Consider the following 18,592-nt stretch of genomic DNA (forward strand, 5'->3'; position numbering starts at 1 on the left):
CCATCTATGGCTCCAAGAGGGGTGCCATGTGACCCTCCTTTCTTCAGAACGGGCCAGCCCAGGGAGGTGGTGGTCTCAATGGCCAAGAATGGCATGGGAGAGGGCCTTGTAGCCCCTCCTTTTTGAGATACATAAAGCCCCAGGGAGGTGGTGGTCCCCAGTAGGTGGGGGTTTGCACGCCCTCTCTAACTTTAAGAAATAGCCCATGGGAGGTGGCGAACCTTGGGGCTAGGGGGGTCGTGCAGCCCCCACCTCATTTTTCAACTAGCCCATGGGAGGAGGTGGTCCCCGGGTCTGCAAGGGGTGCTCCCGGGGGCCCCCTCATTAAATGTATATGTTTAGCCCCAAGCAAGTGGCGGTCCCCGCTGGCCCTGCCTGAATACATATGTTTAAAGGCCCTGGGGAGGTGGTGGTCCTCAAGGCTGTGGCGGCCATGCGGGCCCCCTGCATTTATTTGACATTTGCAGTGGGGGAGTGGTGTTCCCCTGGGCACGGGGGTTGCCATGCAGACATCCCCTGCATATATTCAAAGCACTGCCAGGGGAGATGGCGGTACGAAGGGCTTTTATAAACCCGGGGAGGGGGGCCCCGTACGTCCACCTCCTATTTTTATGTTTTGCCCCCGGGACCTGGAACACCTAGGGGTTACTTAAAAGCAAGCACTGGAGCCGTACCACATATATAAATATATGTATCTCAAAACAATACCCTTTCAGGCATAGTGTGACACATAGATTATGCAAAAATGAAGCAGAGAACTCTGGGTAGTTCTCAAGTTTAAGTGGAAAGCAGCTCCTGCATAGAGCACCCTCAACACCAGTGACACTCTAGATCTGCTCACCTCAAATGTCTGCTTTTCTATCCAAGTATTTAAGCATAGGATTAGCACACAGCCATCCATGCTGAGATAGAAATGGACAACGTATTTTGCCATTTCTACAGCACAGTCTTTAAGCATAGTACCTATGCTTAAAGACTTTGCTGTAGAAATGGCATAAGACCCTCAATTGTCATGGGGACTTCATCCCCTTACCAGTAGTGCACCAGGAGATGCGTCTACAGAGTGGTGGAGAAAGGGAGCATGGCCTCCTATGATGTCTCAGCAATCCCACTCTGTGGGACTTACTGGAAATAACAACAGGGGTATTTGAGCCCCAAGGACGTCCTTGTGAGCCAACTACCCCTCCTGTTACCTCCAGTAAGTCCCACACAGCGGGATTGCTAAGAGGTGTTTGGAGGCCATGCCCCCTTTCTCCACCACTCTGCAAATGCAGCTGGTGGTGCACTACTCATTGGGGAACGAAGTCCACTTTACTCCTGAGGGACCTTGGTGGCCAAGAAGCCCTGCTGGTACCTCCTGTAAGTCCTATACAGTGGGGTTCCTGAGAGCTGGTTGGAGGACATTTGAGATGTCATGAGTGATGTAAAATGCGAAGTCATAAGCAGTTCGTTGCAGGGGCACAAGTTATAGTCAGCTCAGCTAACTATAACTGCTGAATTTCACTAGTTTAGCATGAGTGAAATATATTAAAGGGGTTTGTAAAGCGCCTGGTGACGCCTCCCGGCGTGTCCCCGCGCTGTGGAGAAAAAGTCAAGGGAGGAGAAGGGGGAGGGGGAACTAAAGGGCGAATAGGTGTGTTTTCAGCAGTTTTCTGAAAGAGGACTCATTATTCGCTAGTCTAATGTTGGTGGGAAGGGTGTTCCATTTGTTGGCTGCTAGTGAACGGAAAGAGCGGCCTCCCATTCTAGCTTTTTTTGTGCGCGGAGTCTTGAGCAAACCCATTCCCATGGAGCGGAGGGATCTATTGGGCTCGTAGGGTATGGCAAGATCGGACAGATAGGATGGAGCTTTCTGAGAGATGATCCTATAGCACCAGAGAAGTGCCTTGAATAGGATTCTCTTCCTGATTGGCAACCAGTGGAGGGTAGCCAAGGTGGGTTTAGAGGGTGCTCTTCTGGGAAGTTTCAGAACTAATCGTGCAGCTGAGTTTTGTAAAACCTGCAGTCTTCTGATGTTCTTTTCGGAGGTACCCAGCAGAAGCACGTTGCCGTAGTCTATACGGGAGGTTATTAGCGCCTGAGTCATGGTACGCCTGGACTCTAAAGGGAGAAGATCCAGGGTACGATTGAGAGTTCTCATGACTCCAAAGCACTTCCCTACAGTTTTATTAACATGGCTATCATACGAGAGTTTATTGTCAATCCAGACGCCTAAGTTCTTCGCTTCCCGACTGGGAGTGGGTAGAGGCCCCAGACAGGGAGGCCACCAGTCTTTGGTCCAGTTAGTATCCTTACCTTCTATTATGAGTACCTCAGTTTTAGTGCCATTTAGTTTGAGGCAGTGCTTGGTCATCCAATCTGCGAGATTGCTCATACATGATTTGAAGTTATCAGCATCAGACCCTAAATATAACGTCCCTGTAACCTTTGTTTTTTTCAGTGAATATATTTTATATATATATATATTTACATATATATATATATATATATATATATATATATATATATATATATATATATATATATATATATATATATATATATATATATATATATATATATATATATATATATATATCCAGCTCAAGTCCCTGCAATTTTCAGGATCACTCGCAGACGGGTGCGCGATGCGGTTACAGGACCCGCATAACATACAGCTCACGGTTTCCACCAGTTTTCGCCACAGTGCAATGGTTTGTAATTTATCGACAAATTGATTCAATATGCATGGGCTGTGCCACTCTAATATGGCTGAAAAATTGCGAGGGAGGTTAGATGCTTATGCCGATACACGGCGAGACACCATGAAATGCGAGATAAATTTCGTGTAATGCATGATTCTGATTTATTTAAATCTTTTTTGTCAGAAATATGTTCGAAATAACTGAGAGCATATATTGGGGCTGAATGAAGTAGAAAAGTCCTTTTTACAATTGTGCACTGACTCAAATCGTGATGTATATTGTGAACAATTTCCAATATGGTGTACAGATTTTAGTCCCTTGTTTGTTTCGCCCTCTAATCACGAGTGTACGCTGTTAAAAACATGGCGCCCACCATCAATGTTTGTAACATTGAGGAAGGCGGAGCGCCGAAACGCGTCTGTTGCGAACCTGAAATAAAGTAATCGAAAACGACCCCCGGAGTGCGTGGTTTCTTTGGCAAAAACTGGTGGAAACCGTGAGCTGTATGTTATGCGGGTCCTGTAACCGCATCGCGCACCCGTCTGCGAGTGCTCCTGAAAATTACAGGGACTTGAGCTGGATTGAAAATTCGAGAGCACCGCCACGCTGAACAAAGGATACAATACTGACTTCTTCGCGGCTTGTTGGACCGGAGCAGCGCTTCGGAGAGAGGACTGTCGACGGCCCATATAGCGGTGAGGAGACATCGGATTTCCTTTCATATTGCAGCATACCCGGCAAGACAAAGGGGTTTATGTTTTTGATACAAAATCTATAAGCGCAAGTAAAATAATGGATGGCGCTATGTTTTGTGAGGCGTCACGGCATGAAGCCGTCAAAGGAATGTTTAAAAAACACAAGGAAGGAACGCAACCCTCCAAAGTAAGCCCACCTAATAAAATAACTGAACGTATGACCTCTCTGGAAAGACTTTATGAAAGAGAGGTGAGAAAGTGGTGGGAGGCGACCAGCCTACAGCACTATTGTGACGAGAATATGGTACCAAGGGGACTTAGAGTATATACGGTTCCCTCCTACGAGAACCCCGACCCTCAACTGCTGACGGATTGGGAGGAGCTAACATCACACTACTGTAAAGGAACCTTGGGTCTCCTCATCAAATACGCCTGGAGTGATCGGGAAAAGGCGCTATTGGAGATACGTACCATAGAGGAAGATCTGGCTAAAATGGAGGAGAGCAAAGAAACGATAGAGACTTTGAGAACACAAATGAAAACAAGACTTGGCAAATACGAACAAAAAATTAAAACGCGGAAACAGGAAAAATTTGACCGCGATCAAAGAGATTATTCCCAAGGTCGGATTCTTACGTTCGCCCGAAAATTTGATGCTCCAAGAAAAGAGCTAAGCAAGAGGAGCGGACAGGCACAAGCACGGAGAATAGAAACCTCAGAGTCCAGTGCAACAGAAAATGAATCCGCAGATGATACGACAATGAGGGAGAAAGGCCAAGCAAGTACATCTGAGCTGACACCTTTTCAGGGCGAATATCAAGTAATTCAACATGCATGGCTACGGGGAGGCAAGAACAAACCCCCAGAACAAGAAGAAGAAAAACGAGAAGAGGAGGAGGGGGCAGCAGGTGGAAGAGGACGCGGGAGACCCAAGAGATCCAACTGGGCAAACCGGAAGAAAGTACAGTAGAGGACATCACTGTAATAAATCTAACACCAAGAGTCCTCAACGACACCGAAAACAAAGTACTAAGTTTGGGTCTTAGTTTCTGCCCAACAAGCCATCTAGAGTACACGCAAACGCGTATTGATCTGTTCAATTTCGTCCGAAGACTGAAACTGCACAAATATTTTAAATCTTTTTTGTCAGAAATATGTTCGAAATAACTGAGAGCATATATTGGGGCTGAATGAAGTAGAAAAGTCCTTTTTACAGTTGTGCACTGACTCAAATCGTGACGTATATTGTGAACAATTTCCAATATGGTGTACAGATTTTAGTCCCTTGTTTGTTTCGCCCTCTAATCACGAGTGTACGCTGTTAAAAACATGGCGCCCACCATCAATGTTTGTAACATTGAGGAAGGCGGAGCGCCGAAACGCGTCTGTTGCGAACCTGAAATAAAGTAATCGAAAACGACCCCCGGAGTGCGTGGTTTCTTTGGCGAAAACTGGTGGAAACCGTGAGCTGTATATATATATATATATATATATATATATATATATATATATATATATATATATATATATATATCTCAAATGCTTCAAAATCTCTGCACTTCCAAGCGTGCTGGCGAAAAGAGTCACGGACCCAACGATGAGAGGCTAGATGTTTATTTTATGTAAGAACCTCGAACCTATACATACAGTATTTCTAAAATGACTGGTGCTATATTGCTGTCTGGATATATATATATATTTTTTATTACAGTAAATGGCTGTATGTCCTGATGCGTTATGTCACGATCCTTTCTCACGAGTCAGACCGTAAGGCCCCATCCAAAACAAATATTGTGAAATAAGTAGATGCCATCAAGGCTCTTGTCAGGTATGTTTTTAAACTTCACATAGTCATCAAGTCCATTTCTAAATCTGCTTGCTTCACACATAAAACAGAAGTAAACTCTGCACACATAATTTGGGCGGGTTCACTCTTTCATTTACATCTTGCGTTAAAATGAGCTTTAGCTGTTTGAATTGTTTTATCTTTTGTGTAGTGGAAAGTTTTATAATGAACTGCACAACACAACAGAGTTACAACATGGACAGTAGCAGCACAGCTTTCCCTAACTCAAACAATAAAGGGCAGGTGTCCGTAGCAGGAGAAACATCAAACAATAATTTCACTCATACAGGACAGATACAACACAGGTAATGAACACACTTAAGAGTTAGTGAGAAGAGGTAAAGGACTGTTGTACATTCTCTATAAACACACATACACATACAAGAAGCACAACACATTTGGAAGAAAGAGCCAAACCTCTAATACAATTACCATACATTCATATGCTTCCATAGAATGATGAAACCCACCTACCTAGTGTGGTATGTTTCATTGGTGGGTTCCAAAACTAGCACTGTAAACAAATGAGTAGTACTGTTCATCAGTTGTACAGTCTCCTAGTTATGGATTCCTTAGTATTTGTATGGTTATATCTCTTATGTAAACATTAAACAGAGAGTGAGGCAACATAATGCTCTTCTCTTTTCAATCAGCATGATTTTGCCCTTGAATATTGCCCCTTTGGAGATAGAAACTTCAAATGGACTACAGTCAACTAACATCAAACACTGTGGCACATTCCCTATTCATAAGGCATGCTGTACGAGTGCAATGTATTTTCTGATAAATAGTTGGGTACAGATACTTTTACTCAGGTGAAATGCCTGTTGGATTTCACCAGGCATGTTTACATACACACAGACAAAAACACACACTCAGTCACTCTTTGTTTTGAAAGTCCTAGAAAATGTTGATTATTTTTCAAAATATTGTTTTTTTCTCTCAGAACTTCTACTAATCTGCATTCATCTCCCTTTCTACTCCCCTTTAGTCCCCTCTCATGCAGCCTGCTAATCGTATAATGTGTTTTAACATTAAATGGCCGCCTGGCCGTTGGAAAATCTGTAGCTCACCCCCCCCCCCCCCCACCCAATCTAACAGACCAAACTATGCCCCTGACTTGTAGCACAGTTTTGCAGAAAATGTGCTCCATCCTGTCCAACGATGTGTGTGCCTATACTTGTGAAAGAACCTGTGTGCCCTCTGTAACTATGAAAATACTAGATTACATTTCTGTCCATGGCTGCCATGTCGACTTGGCAAGTGCATACACTTGCAAGTCCCTAAACCTTCCCTTTTCTGAATGTGAGTCACCCTAAGGTAGGCCCAAGGTACCCCCATAGGCAGGGTGCATTGTATGTGTAAGGCGGGCCATGCCCTGGTGTGTGTGGCATGTCCTTGTAGTGAATTACAGCCTACTTCGTTTTTCACTATTGCAAGGCTACCTGTTCCCCATAGGCCCGAGTGGGCAGTTTAATTATAACATCCTATAATCCTAACTGACTTAGGCAACATGGTAGAAATCCGAGTTTAGTATGCCTGAACTCAGAATGATAAAATACATATTTTAGTGAAGTTGGTTTTAACATTCTGTGTTTGAAAATACCACTTTTAGAAAGTAGGTATTTTCTTGCCTAACCATCCATCCTGCCTCTGCTAAGTTGTGTATTATCTGTCTGGTTTGTGAGTGACAGGGGCGGGGGAGACTCCAGCAGACAGGGTGAGTCAGCACAGGACTGAATAGACCTATCTGCATGTAGATGGGTGGGAGGAGTCATACCTGGGCCTGAATAGGGCTGTGCCTGCCTTCCACAATGCTGGCTCTAACCCCTGTGGTGCATCTGATGACCCTGGCCTAAACTGACAAAGGAAGAAGGTGCATATTGGCAGAATGCACCCAGAACTGGTTTGAACTAGGTACAGGGCCCTCTGCCTTCAGAGGACAAAGGTTTTGCTGGTATAAATATTGGGGCCAGGCCCCAGACCTTTAGATTACTTCTGAACTAAGGGACCTGCCAGGAAGAAGAACCGGGAAAGCTGGAGGAGGAGTACTGCCCCTATGCTGCGTGTTGAGGGGTTGGCCTGCAGTGGTTGCTTCTGTCTTGGGTAGGGAAAGAACTGGACTGTGCTTTCATCATCCTGCTGTTAGTTTTTTCTCCAAGGGCTTGAAGTAGAGCTTGCCTCCTGTTGGAAGTCTCAGGGATAGAAAATACTTCAGAGGACTCTTTTGGGATCAAGAAGACTGCCAAGAAGAAGAGCCGGAGAAGCTTTGAGTAGGAACTACCACTTTGCTGTGTTGGCCTGCAGTGGCTGCTTCTGTCTTGGGCAGTGAAAGGACTGAACTTTCTGCAATCTACTTTTGTGAGTGTCTCCAAGGGCTTGAGGTAGAGCTTGCCCCTGCTCAAGAAGTCTCAGGAACAGCAAAGACTTAAATCCCGACGCCGTCTACGACGCCGCTGCCGACTCCGTGTCCTGAAGGCAACGCAGAAGGGCACCGCCGCAACACTGCACCACAACCCTGGTCTCAACAACGACGCCTGCTGAAGCCGCCATTGAGCCGCTGCTCACACCACAACCTGTGGGCAATGCACTACGCACAGCCTCGCTTCACGATGACACCTTGGTATCACCAATGACGCCGCTCCGTGCCGGAGTCAACGCTGCTGCTTGCACTGTGGTTCGAGGGCACCACTCGTAAAGTTACACGATGCACCGCCCTCATCCCGCACCGCAGCCTTGGCCTACTGACACCGGTGCCATTGACTCCAGTTCGTCAACCGCCGATAGCGCTTCAGCAACGACGACGCCGCTGCTGCACCATGACCTGCCAGCACTCTGACGAGCACAGCCTTCATCTCGCATCGCGACCCTCGTCTCACCGCCGCCGCCATCTGAGGCCGCCACTAAGCCGCTGCTCGCACCGCGACTTGAGGGCACTGCTCGCCTTACCACTGCACTTCGCACCGCAGCACCCGACGCCTGCTGAGGCCAGCGCTCTTGACTCCATCAGAGAGGAGATCGACCTGCAAAGCATGAGACATCAAGGGCCCCGACTACTCGTGCACCGACCTCTGGAACCGATGCCTGCGGACGCCATGTCGTCGGAAGCTCAAGGAGAGGTCATCGACGCCCTGCATTTCTGAAATATACGGTTTGCTGGTCTTCCCGACATCGTAGCTGACCCGCGACACCACGGTCAGCCAGAACTGTTTGGATTTGTTTGTTCACGACGCCGTGATAGCCCCAGACGGAGCTTTCGACATCAAGGAACTGTTTTTCAAGAATACGTTGATAACTGAAGATTTGTAAAGTACTGTACTGTGGATTTTTATCGTATTTGGTCTTGTTTTAAGTATATAAAAATATTGCCTATTTTTATGAACTGGTGTGGTGTCCTTTTGTAGTGCTTACATTGTGTTACTGTTGGTTTTGTGCAAATGCTTTACACACTGCCTCTATGATAAGCCTGACTGCTCCTGCCAAGCTATCAAGGGGGTGAGCAGGGGTTATTTTAGGAGTGTAACTCCCTTATCCTGACTAGGAAGAAGGGTCCCTACTTGGACAAAGGTGCAAGCTCTTGCCAACTAGAGACTCCCATTTCTAACAACCATGCTTCACACCCAGCCCAGGAATGGGTCTCACATGCATAGCTCTACAAGTGCACCGCAACATAAACCTCAGACCCACTGATATTCCAGTGTGGGCACTGTGCACGCACCTCTACCACAGCAGCTTATTGCTGACCTGCTATATTTCAGGCCACACCTTTGCTACCTCCAGTGCGCCCATGCATAGATCTGTGGGGCTACCACTCTCGGTCACCAGAAATTTACAAGGAGTAGCAAAGATGCAATGTCAACTGAATGACACTGTTCCCAGTTGGCACTCCTTTTGAGACGTGGTCTCACCATGGTTCACACATTTTTATTCAAATGATAAATGTAGAAAAATCGTTTTTAATATCCTAGTTTTAGTTCAAATATTCATTTTTAATCATATCTGTTCCATTGTTACATCACAATGTAGGCAATTCATTCATGTATTTCTTCTTTCTCTGCACAAGTTATATCTTTTCTATGTGAGTTGATTCAATTCCAAAGAATACGTCCCATCCCTATGAATTTCGAGACCACGCCCTTCATCAGGGTAATTATATGGGTCTAAAAGAATGAAAGAATACTATGTTGTAGCCAGGTCTGTCTACTCTCCCACAATACAGTACATAAATTGAAAAATCTCAATGTTGCATGCTGGTAATAATTCTTACAAAAAATGTAACCATGCATCGTGATATATACGGTAGAAGATGAAAAGAAAAAAAAAGTGCCCACACAACAACTTGTGCCTGTCAGTGCTCGTGATGTGCCTGAATCAGAGGATGCCTTCTTTGGAATTGAATCAACTCACATAGAAAAGATATAAGTTGTGCAGAGAAAGAAGAAATACATGAATGAATTGGCTACATTGTGATGTAATAATGGAACTGATACGATTAAAAATGAATATTTGAACTAAAACAAGGATTAAAAACAATTTTTCTACATTTATCATTTGAAAAAAAATTGGTGAACCATCGTGAGACCACGTCTCAAAAGGAGGTCCAACAGGGAACAGTGTAATTCAGTTGACATTGCATCTTTGCTACTAAGTTTTAAACTCCCCAAGGTCAGAGGGAGCTACCAACAGGCACCCAAAAAATGCTAAGCACACCGTACCGAGTGATTAAACAAGAAGCAAAACAGAGAAATATAGTGTGCCACACACCCCGCACCGACGTTTTCCAATTATAAGGACACCAGGGACAGGAGTGCAAGCTAGTTTTTTCATAGTTACAGGGGGCACACAGGATGCTTGATTCCTGTCCAGGGAGGACCTGGCTTGGCAGCTCGAGCTGAACTGCTTCCATGAGGAGCAGGGACAAGGCTGATTTGCATATGGCTGGCTCCAAACTGGGGTGACATAGTGAGCAAACAAACTATGGATTTAACCCAGATCTATTGACTGGAGTTGAATGTTTGATTTGCACTGCATTCCGTCCAACATCTGTGTGTCGTTTGCTTTCTCACCATCAGTGCTTGAAATTAAAATTAGAAGTGGAGGTATTCTGTAGCTGAGTACCTGCTTCTTTCTGAAAAGTGCCCGTACTCTCCAATTAAAAGTATTACGTCGCTCTTGAAAAGTGCTGGTACTCTCTCTCTCAAAATAAAAAAAGTACCAGTACTCCGATACCGGGCAGTACCGGCCCATTTAAAGCACTGCTCACCACAAAGTAGCACACATATGCCTGCTGTGAAGAACAGTTCTGTATATTATGTGGATTGCATAGTGAATTTGGAAAGCCAGCTTAACTATCGCTTTAAAACAAATTAAATGTATGTGAGAGAGGAGCTGTGGAGAGATGAGAGGCATTTTTGCTGGAGGTAGTGAGGGAATCCGAGAAGGAGGTTATGGGGGGTAGGGGTCGTCAAGAAGATTTTCACCACCAGCGGGACAGAACTTAGGTGAGTTGGCAGAACTGTGAGTCTTACCTCTGCAAATAGCAATGGGTTCCCGTATTTGAGGTATAGTGGAACAGCAGGGTGTTACTTGTCTTAGTGGGACAGCAGAAGAGGTGCAGCTCAGAGCTGGGCCGGTGTCAGGCCCGGACTGGCCATAGCAGGCACCGGGCAATCCCCCGGTGCGCCGCACGGGTGGGGACCGGTTTTGGGCCCCTGGGGGCCATTTTTTTTACAGGGCTGTTTTGCAGCAAAGTTGCAAAATCGGCCCTGTGACAAAATCGGCCGAAAAACGGCCCCAGCGAAGTGCTCGGCCGCCCTCCCCCCCCCCCCCCCCCTCCCCCCTCCCTGCAGCTTAGGGCAGCCAAGCACTTTGCCAGGGCTGGTTGTGGTTCCCAGTCCGGCCCTGGCCGGTGTACACTAGTAGCGGCATGTGGGTGCCTATGCGGGAACAGCAGGAGAAGGGACAGGTCAAGTGTGGGGGAAAGGATGATGTCTGATGGCTAGACTGCCGACTTTGGAGCTGGGAAACCGAGGTTCAAGCCTCGGGGTCACCACCACATCCTGTGATTCTGGGCAAATCACTTACCACTACCAAAAAAATGAATGTGTCCTTGTGTAACATAACTTGTGCTCATGTAAAGCGCTCCAATACCTTCGGGACGAGTTCGCGCTCTATAAATCGGCAAAAAAAGCTACAGAGGTGCATTGGCAGAGCTGCGGCTTGATAGGATAAAATGAGGTAAACGTCTTACTGATGCCACTGAAGAAATGCTTGGCTCCAGATTGTTATGTAAATATTCCCTGACTTGGATGATTGCCAAAACCCATAAAATATTTGACCCGGGACCCTGTCTCGAGCCCCGCAGAGGCCGCCTGCTTGGCCTCACTGCTCGTGCAGCTCGAGGGAAGTTGAGGTCCAGGCCCCTCACAGAACCAGTGACGTGCATGGTGCGGGGCCTGTGTAATGTTGTGTGCCCCCGCTGCCCCCTGGCAGGAAGTGAGGCCATGGCAGGGTTGGCCCAGTAGATGCATGTATTTGGTCGGCAGGCAGGCTCCCAGCCTATCAGGAGAGCCAATGCGTGTGTATAAAACCTGTAACTGGTCAGAGTATCGGCAACAGCGTGCACGGCCGATCGTCCCAGCAACTCTACAACGGACGTGTAAACCAACCCTCGGGCTGACAGTGCTTACCGCTACTACTCGATCGAGCCTGGGACCGACAAAATAAGAACTCTGCGCCGAACGTCCAGCAGAGGGCGCAGCCGGCCAACGGTGCTCACGAGAGTAGCACCCTCTACTGGCTGGCACGGTAGCAGCCCCGGGTTTCCGACACTAGAGTGGGCACCAGAGCCGGGCACCGAGGCATCCACCCAGCACGGGAGTGAGAGCCGAGATGGACGTCAGGGGCGTCGTGGCCTTGTGCTTCATGTGCGCCTGCTCGCAGGCCTTCCGGAGGTAAGGGGCGACGTAATACAGGGCTGTTACCAAACATCCTACTGTCGACTTGTCAAACTAAACAGCTTTGTTTGATCTGTTCATATGTTTTGGTGCATGTGGTGAGTTCAAGGGCTGGTGAAAGAGTCTATTCACGGGGGTCCAGCTGAGGGTGCAGGACACAGTTCGTGTTCCATGCACAAGCATTCTTGCTCCACGAATATCCTCTTGTCATTGTATCCATCAATGCCGAACTTATTGATATTAATTCGTATTTGGGCCGCGTTGGGAAGACGTTTGAGGCCGGTCCTGGAGGTGCTTCAGCTTTAGGCCCAGTTGGCCTTTGGTCCTTCGTTCGTTGCCCTGGCATCACCCTCATAAAGTGGATGGTAAAACTGGAGATCCCTCTAGGGAGATTTAAAGATTATGGGGAACAGATACATGTATGTGACCTCGTGTGATCTTCGGCTCTTTGTGAAGTGGTATCAGAGGCCCATCCGAACCCATAGAACTTTGTAATCTGTTTCAGAGGACAGACTGCAGGACGGTGTGTCGCATGTCCCTGGTGCACAGAGGCAGGAGTCATTTGTGCTGGTGTCAGAAACATTCATGGCATGTAAGAATGTAGGATGTGCAATAAACAATTTTCTTTCAGGAATTGTCTATTGCACATCATACATTCTTCATTGGTCATGGTTTCGCATAACCACCAGCTGAATACTATAAGCTCAGAACTGTTAAATGACGAATGTTGAGAAATAATTCTCTTTGAGGCGCTGGTCTGGGACCATTGTTCTTTTGTATCATTTGTATCCCATGTCCGTTGACTTGGGTCACCGCATTGGTCATAATGGTTCCATTCTTGAGCTCATCGGGTCGCTCAATGACACATTCTTGATATAGTCAGATAGACCTAGAAGCCCGCGGCAAATGTCGTCTTCAACTGTGATTGTCGGGTTCTCACTGGCGTTTGTCCCCTCCAGCCCGGGAGCCTGACCCCCAAGTTGCTGCTTTTTGTGGGCGATCTCCCTTGGTAGCGTGTTGTGCTTCTTGTTGTTTCAGTCACTGGCACTGAGCACACATTCCGCCTTCGTAGGCCTCAGCTTGTACTTCGGGCTTTAGATTGGAGCTGGGCATGGCTTCACAGGCAGAGAGCAATTAGTAGAAATACATGTTCAGATAGATAAAGCAGATGACCTAACATCAGGTATGAGGGAGGAATTTTCAACACTCCAGGCAAAAAAAATGTTGTTTGCTGCAGTGCTCCCCAAATATCGAAAAAGGCTACATTTCGGACATTCTTTCACTAATTTTCCATCACCGCGCCTTTTCTTGCTCTACCAAAGTGGCAGCCTGGCATAAAATGCATCAAGGAAGCGCCTCAGACGGGCACCCAGAAGAAGCTCTTCTTAGTAACTGGAGTGATGAAATAGAAAAGTGTACGTGCGTTTTATTTTAGAAAGGGAACATGTCACCATACTTTTTATCAGAAGAGTGTTGTTTACAACGTGTCCTTCTCACGCCTTGGAGGCATTGGGACTGGCCAAGACTGAGGCTGGCCTGTGTGTAAGTAAGACTCCTGCTCAGTAAGTGAGACTGTGATCCGAGGAGTTAAACTCTCCCTCAGTTAGAGCGAGTGTAAGCGCCAGGGAGTGAGACTCCAACCTAGTGAGTGATGTTGTACAGTGGTGAGTGACACTGGCCCTCACCTCAGTGAGTTATACAACGCTCCAATGCATCAAATCAGTGAGACTGCACTACACACCCCCTATGTTGGAGACTGCGCTCCAAGGAGTGAGAACCCACCTACTCAGTGATACTGTTGTCCAATCTGTCACACTGATACCAAGTGACTGAGTCTGTGCTCAAATGTTTGAGATTTACACCAATTAGTGATTTAGTGCTCCCAAGAGTAAGGGTTACATCCAGTAAGTGAGACTTCATTCTACTGAGTGAGACTCGGATCTTTTAGGTGAGAGTATATTCTGATGTGTGGAACACTGAATTCCTCGGGGTCTGAGGGTGAAGTTTCACTGAGGCAGTGCAAAATTGGGGTTGTCTTCATCAGGGTCGGATTTGGATAAATTAGGCCTGGACACCAAAACAAAATCGCCCCCTGTTAGTGAATTAGAGAGCTAAAACAGAGACCCACATTTACAAATTAGGCCGGGTTTGAACTTGTAGACCTATGTGTGGGTGTTTGCAAGGTATGGGAGGCTGCAGGCGTTTGTGCTTACTGCCGGCAATGTTTGTGCTGATATCAGGACAATCAGCAGTAGAAACCGCCTTCGGACCATAAAGCGGGTCCGCAAACAAGCAAAACTGTCCCACACACTGTCAGAGCAGTCCACCGGGCACAGGCTGATTGCTCCATAGGCCAGCCCGACCCTGGTCTCCCACGCAGTGTTTGACACGGGTGTTTGTGTTCAATAGCTGTATTCACATCAGGCCTAACCCGTAAGAGGCTGGGATTTAATTGAGTTATTAACTGAAGACGTTTCCGATCAGTTCTCGTGATGGCTCGTGTACTCTTGGGCAGGTTGAAAGCCCCCGATGCCCCTCAGCTTCAACGCTGTACCTAACGCGCCCCCTCCCGGGCAGCCATCTGGTCTGGCGTCGCTGCCAAGGAACGGGTGAACGCTGGAAAGTTCTGAGAAAATAGCTGAACTCTCAAGTGCTGCCCCGAGGAGGCATGGGAAGGAGGTAACCCGGGCAGGCATGGCATGGGAAGCCGAGCTGGGGAGAAGGCATGGCATGGGAAGGAGGTAACCCGGGCAGGCATGGCATGGGAAGCCGAGCTGGGGAGAAGGCATGGCATGGGAAGGAGGCAACCCGGGCAGGCATGGCATGGGAAGCCGAGCTGGGGAGAAGGCATGGCATGGGAAGGAGGCAAGCCGGGCAGGCATGGCATGGGAAGGAGGTAACCCGGGCAGGCATGGCATGGGAAGGAGGCAACCCGGGCAGGCATGGCATGGGAAGGAGGTAACCCGGGCAGGCATGGCATGGGTAGCCGGGCTGGGGTACAGGCATGGCATGGGAAGGAGGTAACCTGAGCAGGCATGGCATGGGAAGCCAGGCAGGGGATCAGGAATGGCATGGGGAGGAGGGAACCTGAGCAGGCATGGCATGGGAAGGCAGGCATGGGATCAGGAATGGCATGGGGAGGAGGGAACCTGAGCAGGCATGGCATGGGAAGCCAGGCAGGGGAGCAGGCATGGCATGGGGAGGAGGGACCCCGAGCAGGCATGGCATGGGAAACGAGGCAGGGGAGCAGGCACGGTATGGGAAGGAGGCAGGGGGGTAGGCATGGATGGTATGGGAAGGAGGCACGGAAGTTTCTGAATGCTGCGAGAAATGGACGAGGAATTAGGGAAGAGAGTGAAAGAGATGGAGAAAAATGTAGTGAGTGAGCGGGGTGGAGCAGTAAGAAGAGCCGAGAGTGCGGCGTAAGTGTGAGGCAAAGATTCAAAGGAGACATAAGCGGCGTCGAGGCGTCAATGAAGGAGGAGTGATAGGGAATGGGGAGAGATTGACTGAGGGAAAGATGGCGGCTAAGCAGGGGAGGGTGAGAGGGGCTTTCAATAGGATTGGACAGGAACAGGGCATGAGGGGGCAGGCCCCGGAGGCTGTAGTGGGGCCCGCCTTCACAGTTGTAATTAGACCCCCTGCCTTGGTTCTCAGTTTAACGAACTTTGAGGGAAAAGTGGGAAAGGGGTGCACTTCCAAGCGAACTGGGACCATAGCATGGCAGGGCCTGGATAGGATGTAAACCGCTCCCCAGAGCTGACGAGGGTGGAAGCTCAGGGGCCGATTCACAAAGGGACTTACAACTCGTAAAGTTATGATGAGTGCTTAGTTTACGCACTCTGCGCAAAAACTTCACACTACAGTGCTCAGCTCGGGGACTCCGAACTCATAACTCTACGAGTCTTAAGTCCTTAGTGAATCGGTCCCTCTGAGTCCCTTATCAATGTATACAACCCCCAGGTGTGCTCACTGCACTCACCAGCACATACCAGTCCTCAGAGGACAGTTTCCGTAATGCCCACGTACACCATGTTGCTCATGTTCCACAATCTCCTAATAAAACATGTTCGCTCCAGCTTCTAGTGGGCCCACTGCCCTGGAAGGATCGGGGTCAAAATGGCCCCATGGAACCAGGACAAACCATGCCCACAATTGTTAACTGTGTTTTTGTGCAATATGAGGGACCACATACACCAAGAGTGTTTCCAGTGGAGACAATCTCTCCCCAATTAAGATGCACTGGACTAACAAGCATTGGCAAAGCCAGTCGGTCTCCCTTATGCAAGAACTATTGCTTTGCCAATATGTTTCAGTCGTTGTACACCAGTGTGGCTGCTGTTCAGCATGGCTAAAAGGTTTTGGTATAGAGGAGAGTGGCGTGGAGTGTGGTGGCGTAGATTGGGGTGGTGTGGTTGGTCGTGGAGTGTCAGAGTGTCATAGAGTGGAGCGTTGTAAAGAAGAGTATCATAGAGTGGATTAGAGTGGAGTGTTTTAGAGTGGTGTAAAGTGGAGGGGCATAGACTGGAGGGTCACAGAGTGGAGTAGAGGGACATAGAGCATTGTGGCACAGAGTGGGGTTGCATATCATAGAGTGTAGTGGCATTGAGTGTCATAGAGTGTATTGGCGGAGAGTGGAGCGGTGTAGTGTAGTTGAGTGGCGTTGCATGGCGTAGAGTGGCGCGTCATAGAGAAAAGTGTGATGGAGTGGTGTAGAGTGTCATAGAGTGTTGTGGAGTGTTGTTGAGTGGAGTGTCATAGAGTGAAGGGCCGTGGAGTGGTGTAAAGTGGAGTAAAATGTCAACGTTGAGTGGAGTAGAGTGTTGTAGAGTGAAGAGGCATAGAGTGGAGAGTTGTAGATTGGAATGTCATAGAGTGAAGTGGCATAGAGTGGAGCAGAGTGTAGCAGAGTGGTGTTCTTTAAATGGGGTGGAGAAGCATAGATTAGAGTGGCGTAGAGTGTCGTGGAGTGATGTAGGGTGGAGTTATGTACAGTGGCATAGCATATAGTGGAGTAAAGTGTCACTGAGTGGAGTAGAGTGGAGTAGAGTAGAGTGGAGTGGCGTAGCATGGAGTGGTAGTGTGTGCCTTTGAAATGTTAGTATTCATTCAATCATTCATTGTTCATTATTCATTTTAAAGCTGTGTGTAGTGGAGAGTGACAGTCAGTTGTTTCCATACTCAGGTGGGCATTTGCTGGATGAGGGACACTAGGGCTTGAGATGTGCACTGTCATCTGGTTGATAAAGGAAACGCATCAAAGATAGGAGTTAATAGGGATGGTAGCTTCTTGGAAGACCCTCAACCCACACTGATTCAAGCACAATATTTTGGATTTTGCTGTGTTCAGAGATGGGCCTCTTGGCAGCCTCCCACTAGAGTGTATAAGGACCTAGGTTAACTAAGCCCTAGCCCTGACCGTAGGTGGCTGATCTTATCATATGACACTTCTCTAAGCCCCACCAGGTTGTGCAAATATTGGACCATGTCAAGAAGTGGTAGAGGGCACAGATGACTTTTCATTCCAGGATTTCTGGGGCAAAAGAGAAGCCGCCAGCATTTTCCCACCGTTCTCGAATTAGTTGATGCTATATTGACAGATTAGACAATAGTTGTGTTGGGATGCACACCATTCTTCCATCATAATCCATGTTACTCCTCATTTTTTTCGTTAACATGTGCATGCTAATTGGCTCGATGACATGCCCACAAATCACCAGTATAACTGTAGCAGGGTGGGGCGACTGCGCACCCCAAGCCAATCACACTGCTAGGGTAACTTTGCCACATTATTTGAAAATTATTCCTTTGTTTTGACTTATTTTTAACCATATATTCATTTCTTCTGACTTCACTTTCATGGTTTTCATCAAATATAAATGCTCCACACGCGGGATAGTTCGCAATTTCCCAAGCTTCTCATGCCCAAGTTGTGCCTCTCCAGGCCTCTTTCAAGAACACGACAAATGCGAGAGGTTCGTCGAAGCAGTGTCTATTAAAAGACCCAGTGCATTTTAGGCTTAAAAAAGCCCTTCGTCAGGGGTAACTGTAAACAACAATAAATTACAATAAGACTGTGAACATTCTCACAATCTCCATATTTAATCATATTGCTTAATTTTAGTTCGCTATATAATGTCAAATGAACCCCATATTGTACAAATTCGCTCATGTTATCACTTTATGAGAACCTTCACGGGTTATTCAAATCCTTAACCCCTTCACTTATAACTAACCATTCCCACTATTTCGGCAAATATCTTCTCTTGCCAATAAAATATACTTTCACTGTCTGTCTAACACCTGGTTCCTCATACTTACGGCCAAACCATTACCACTATTTAAACAAACACTCTTTTGTCCGGTCTCTCCTCCACTCCGTGCTGTCCCGGTTTTTTAAAAGTCTCCCTA

General features: G+C 47.5%; 1 protein-coding gene across 1 annotated transcript in view; it reads left to right on the top strand.

Annotated features, from left to right (window-relative positions):
- The first annotated feature begins 11,915 nt into the window (after positions 1 to 11,915).
- Positions 11,916 to 18,592, top strand: part of REN (renin) — a 92,283-nt gene continuing 85,606 nt past the window's right edge. Inside the window, exon 1 of the mRNA XM_086923473.1 lies at positions 11,916 to 12,178. Within this exon, the coding sequence (XP_086779599.1) occupies positions 12,117 to 12,178 (62 nt within the window). The 5' untranslated portion in view covers positions 11,916 to 12,116. The remainder of the gene's footprint in view (positions 12,179 to 18,592) is intronic.

The sequence above is a fragment of the Lissotriton vulgaris genome, chromosome 5 (assembly GCF_964263255.1).
Source record: "Lissotriton vulgaris chromosome 5, aLisVul1.2, whole genome shotgun sequence".
NCBI classification, from domain to species: Eukaryota; Metazoa; Chordata; class Amphibia; order Caudata; family Salamandridae; genus Lissotriton; species Lissotriton vulgaris.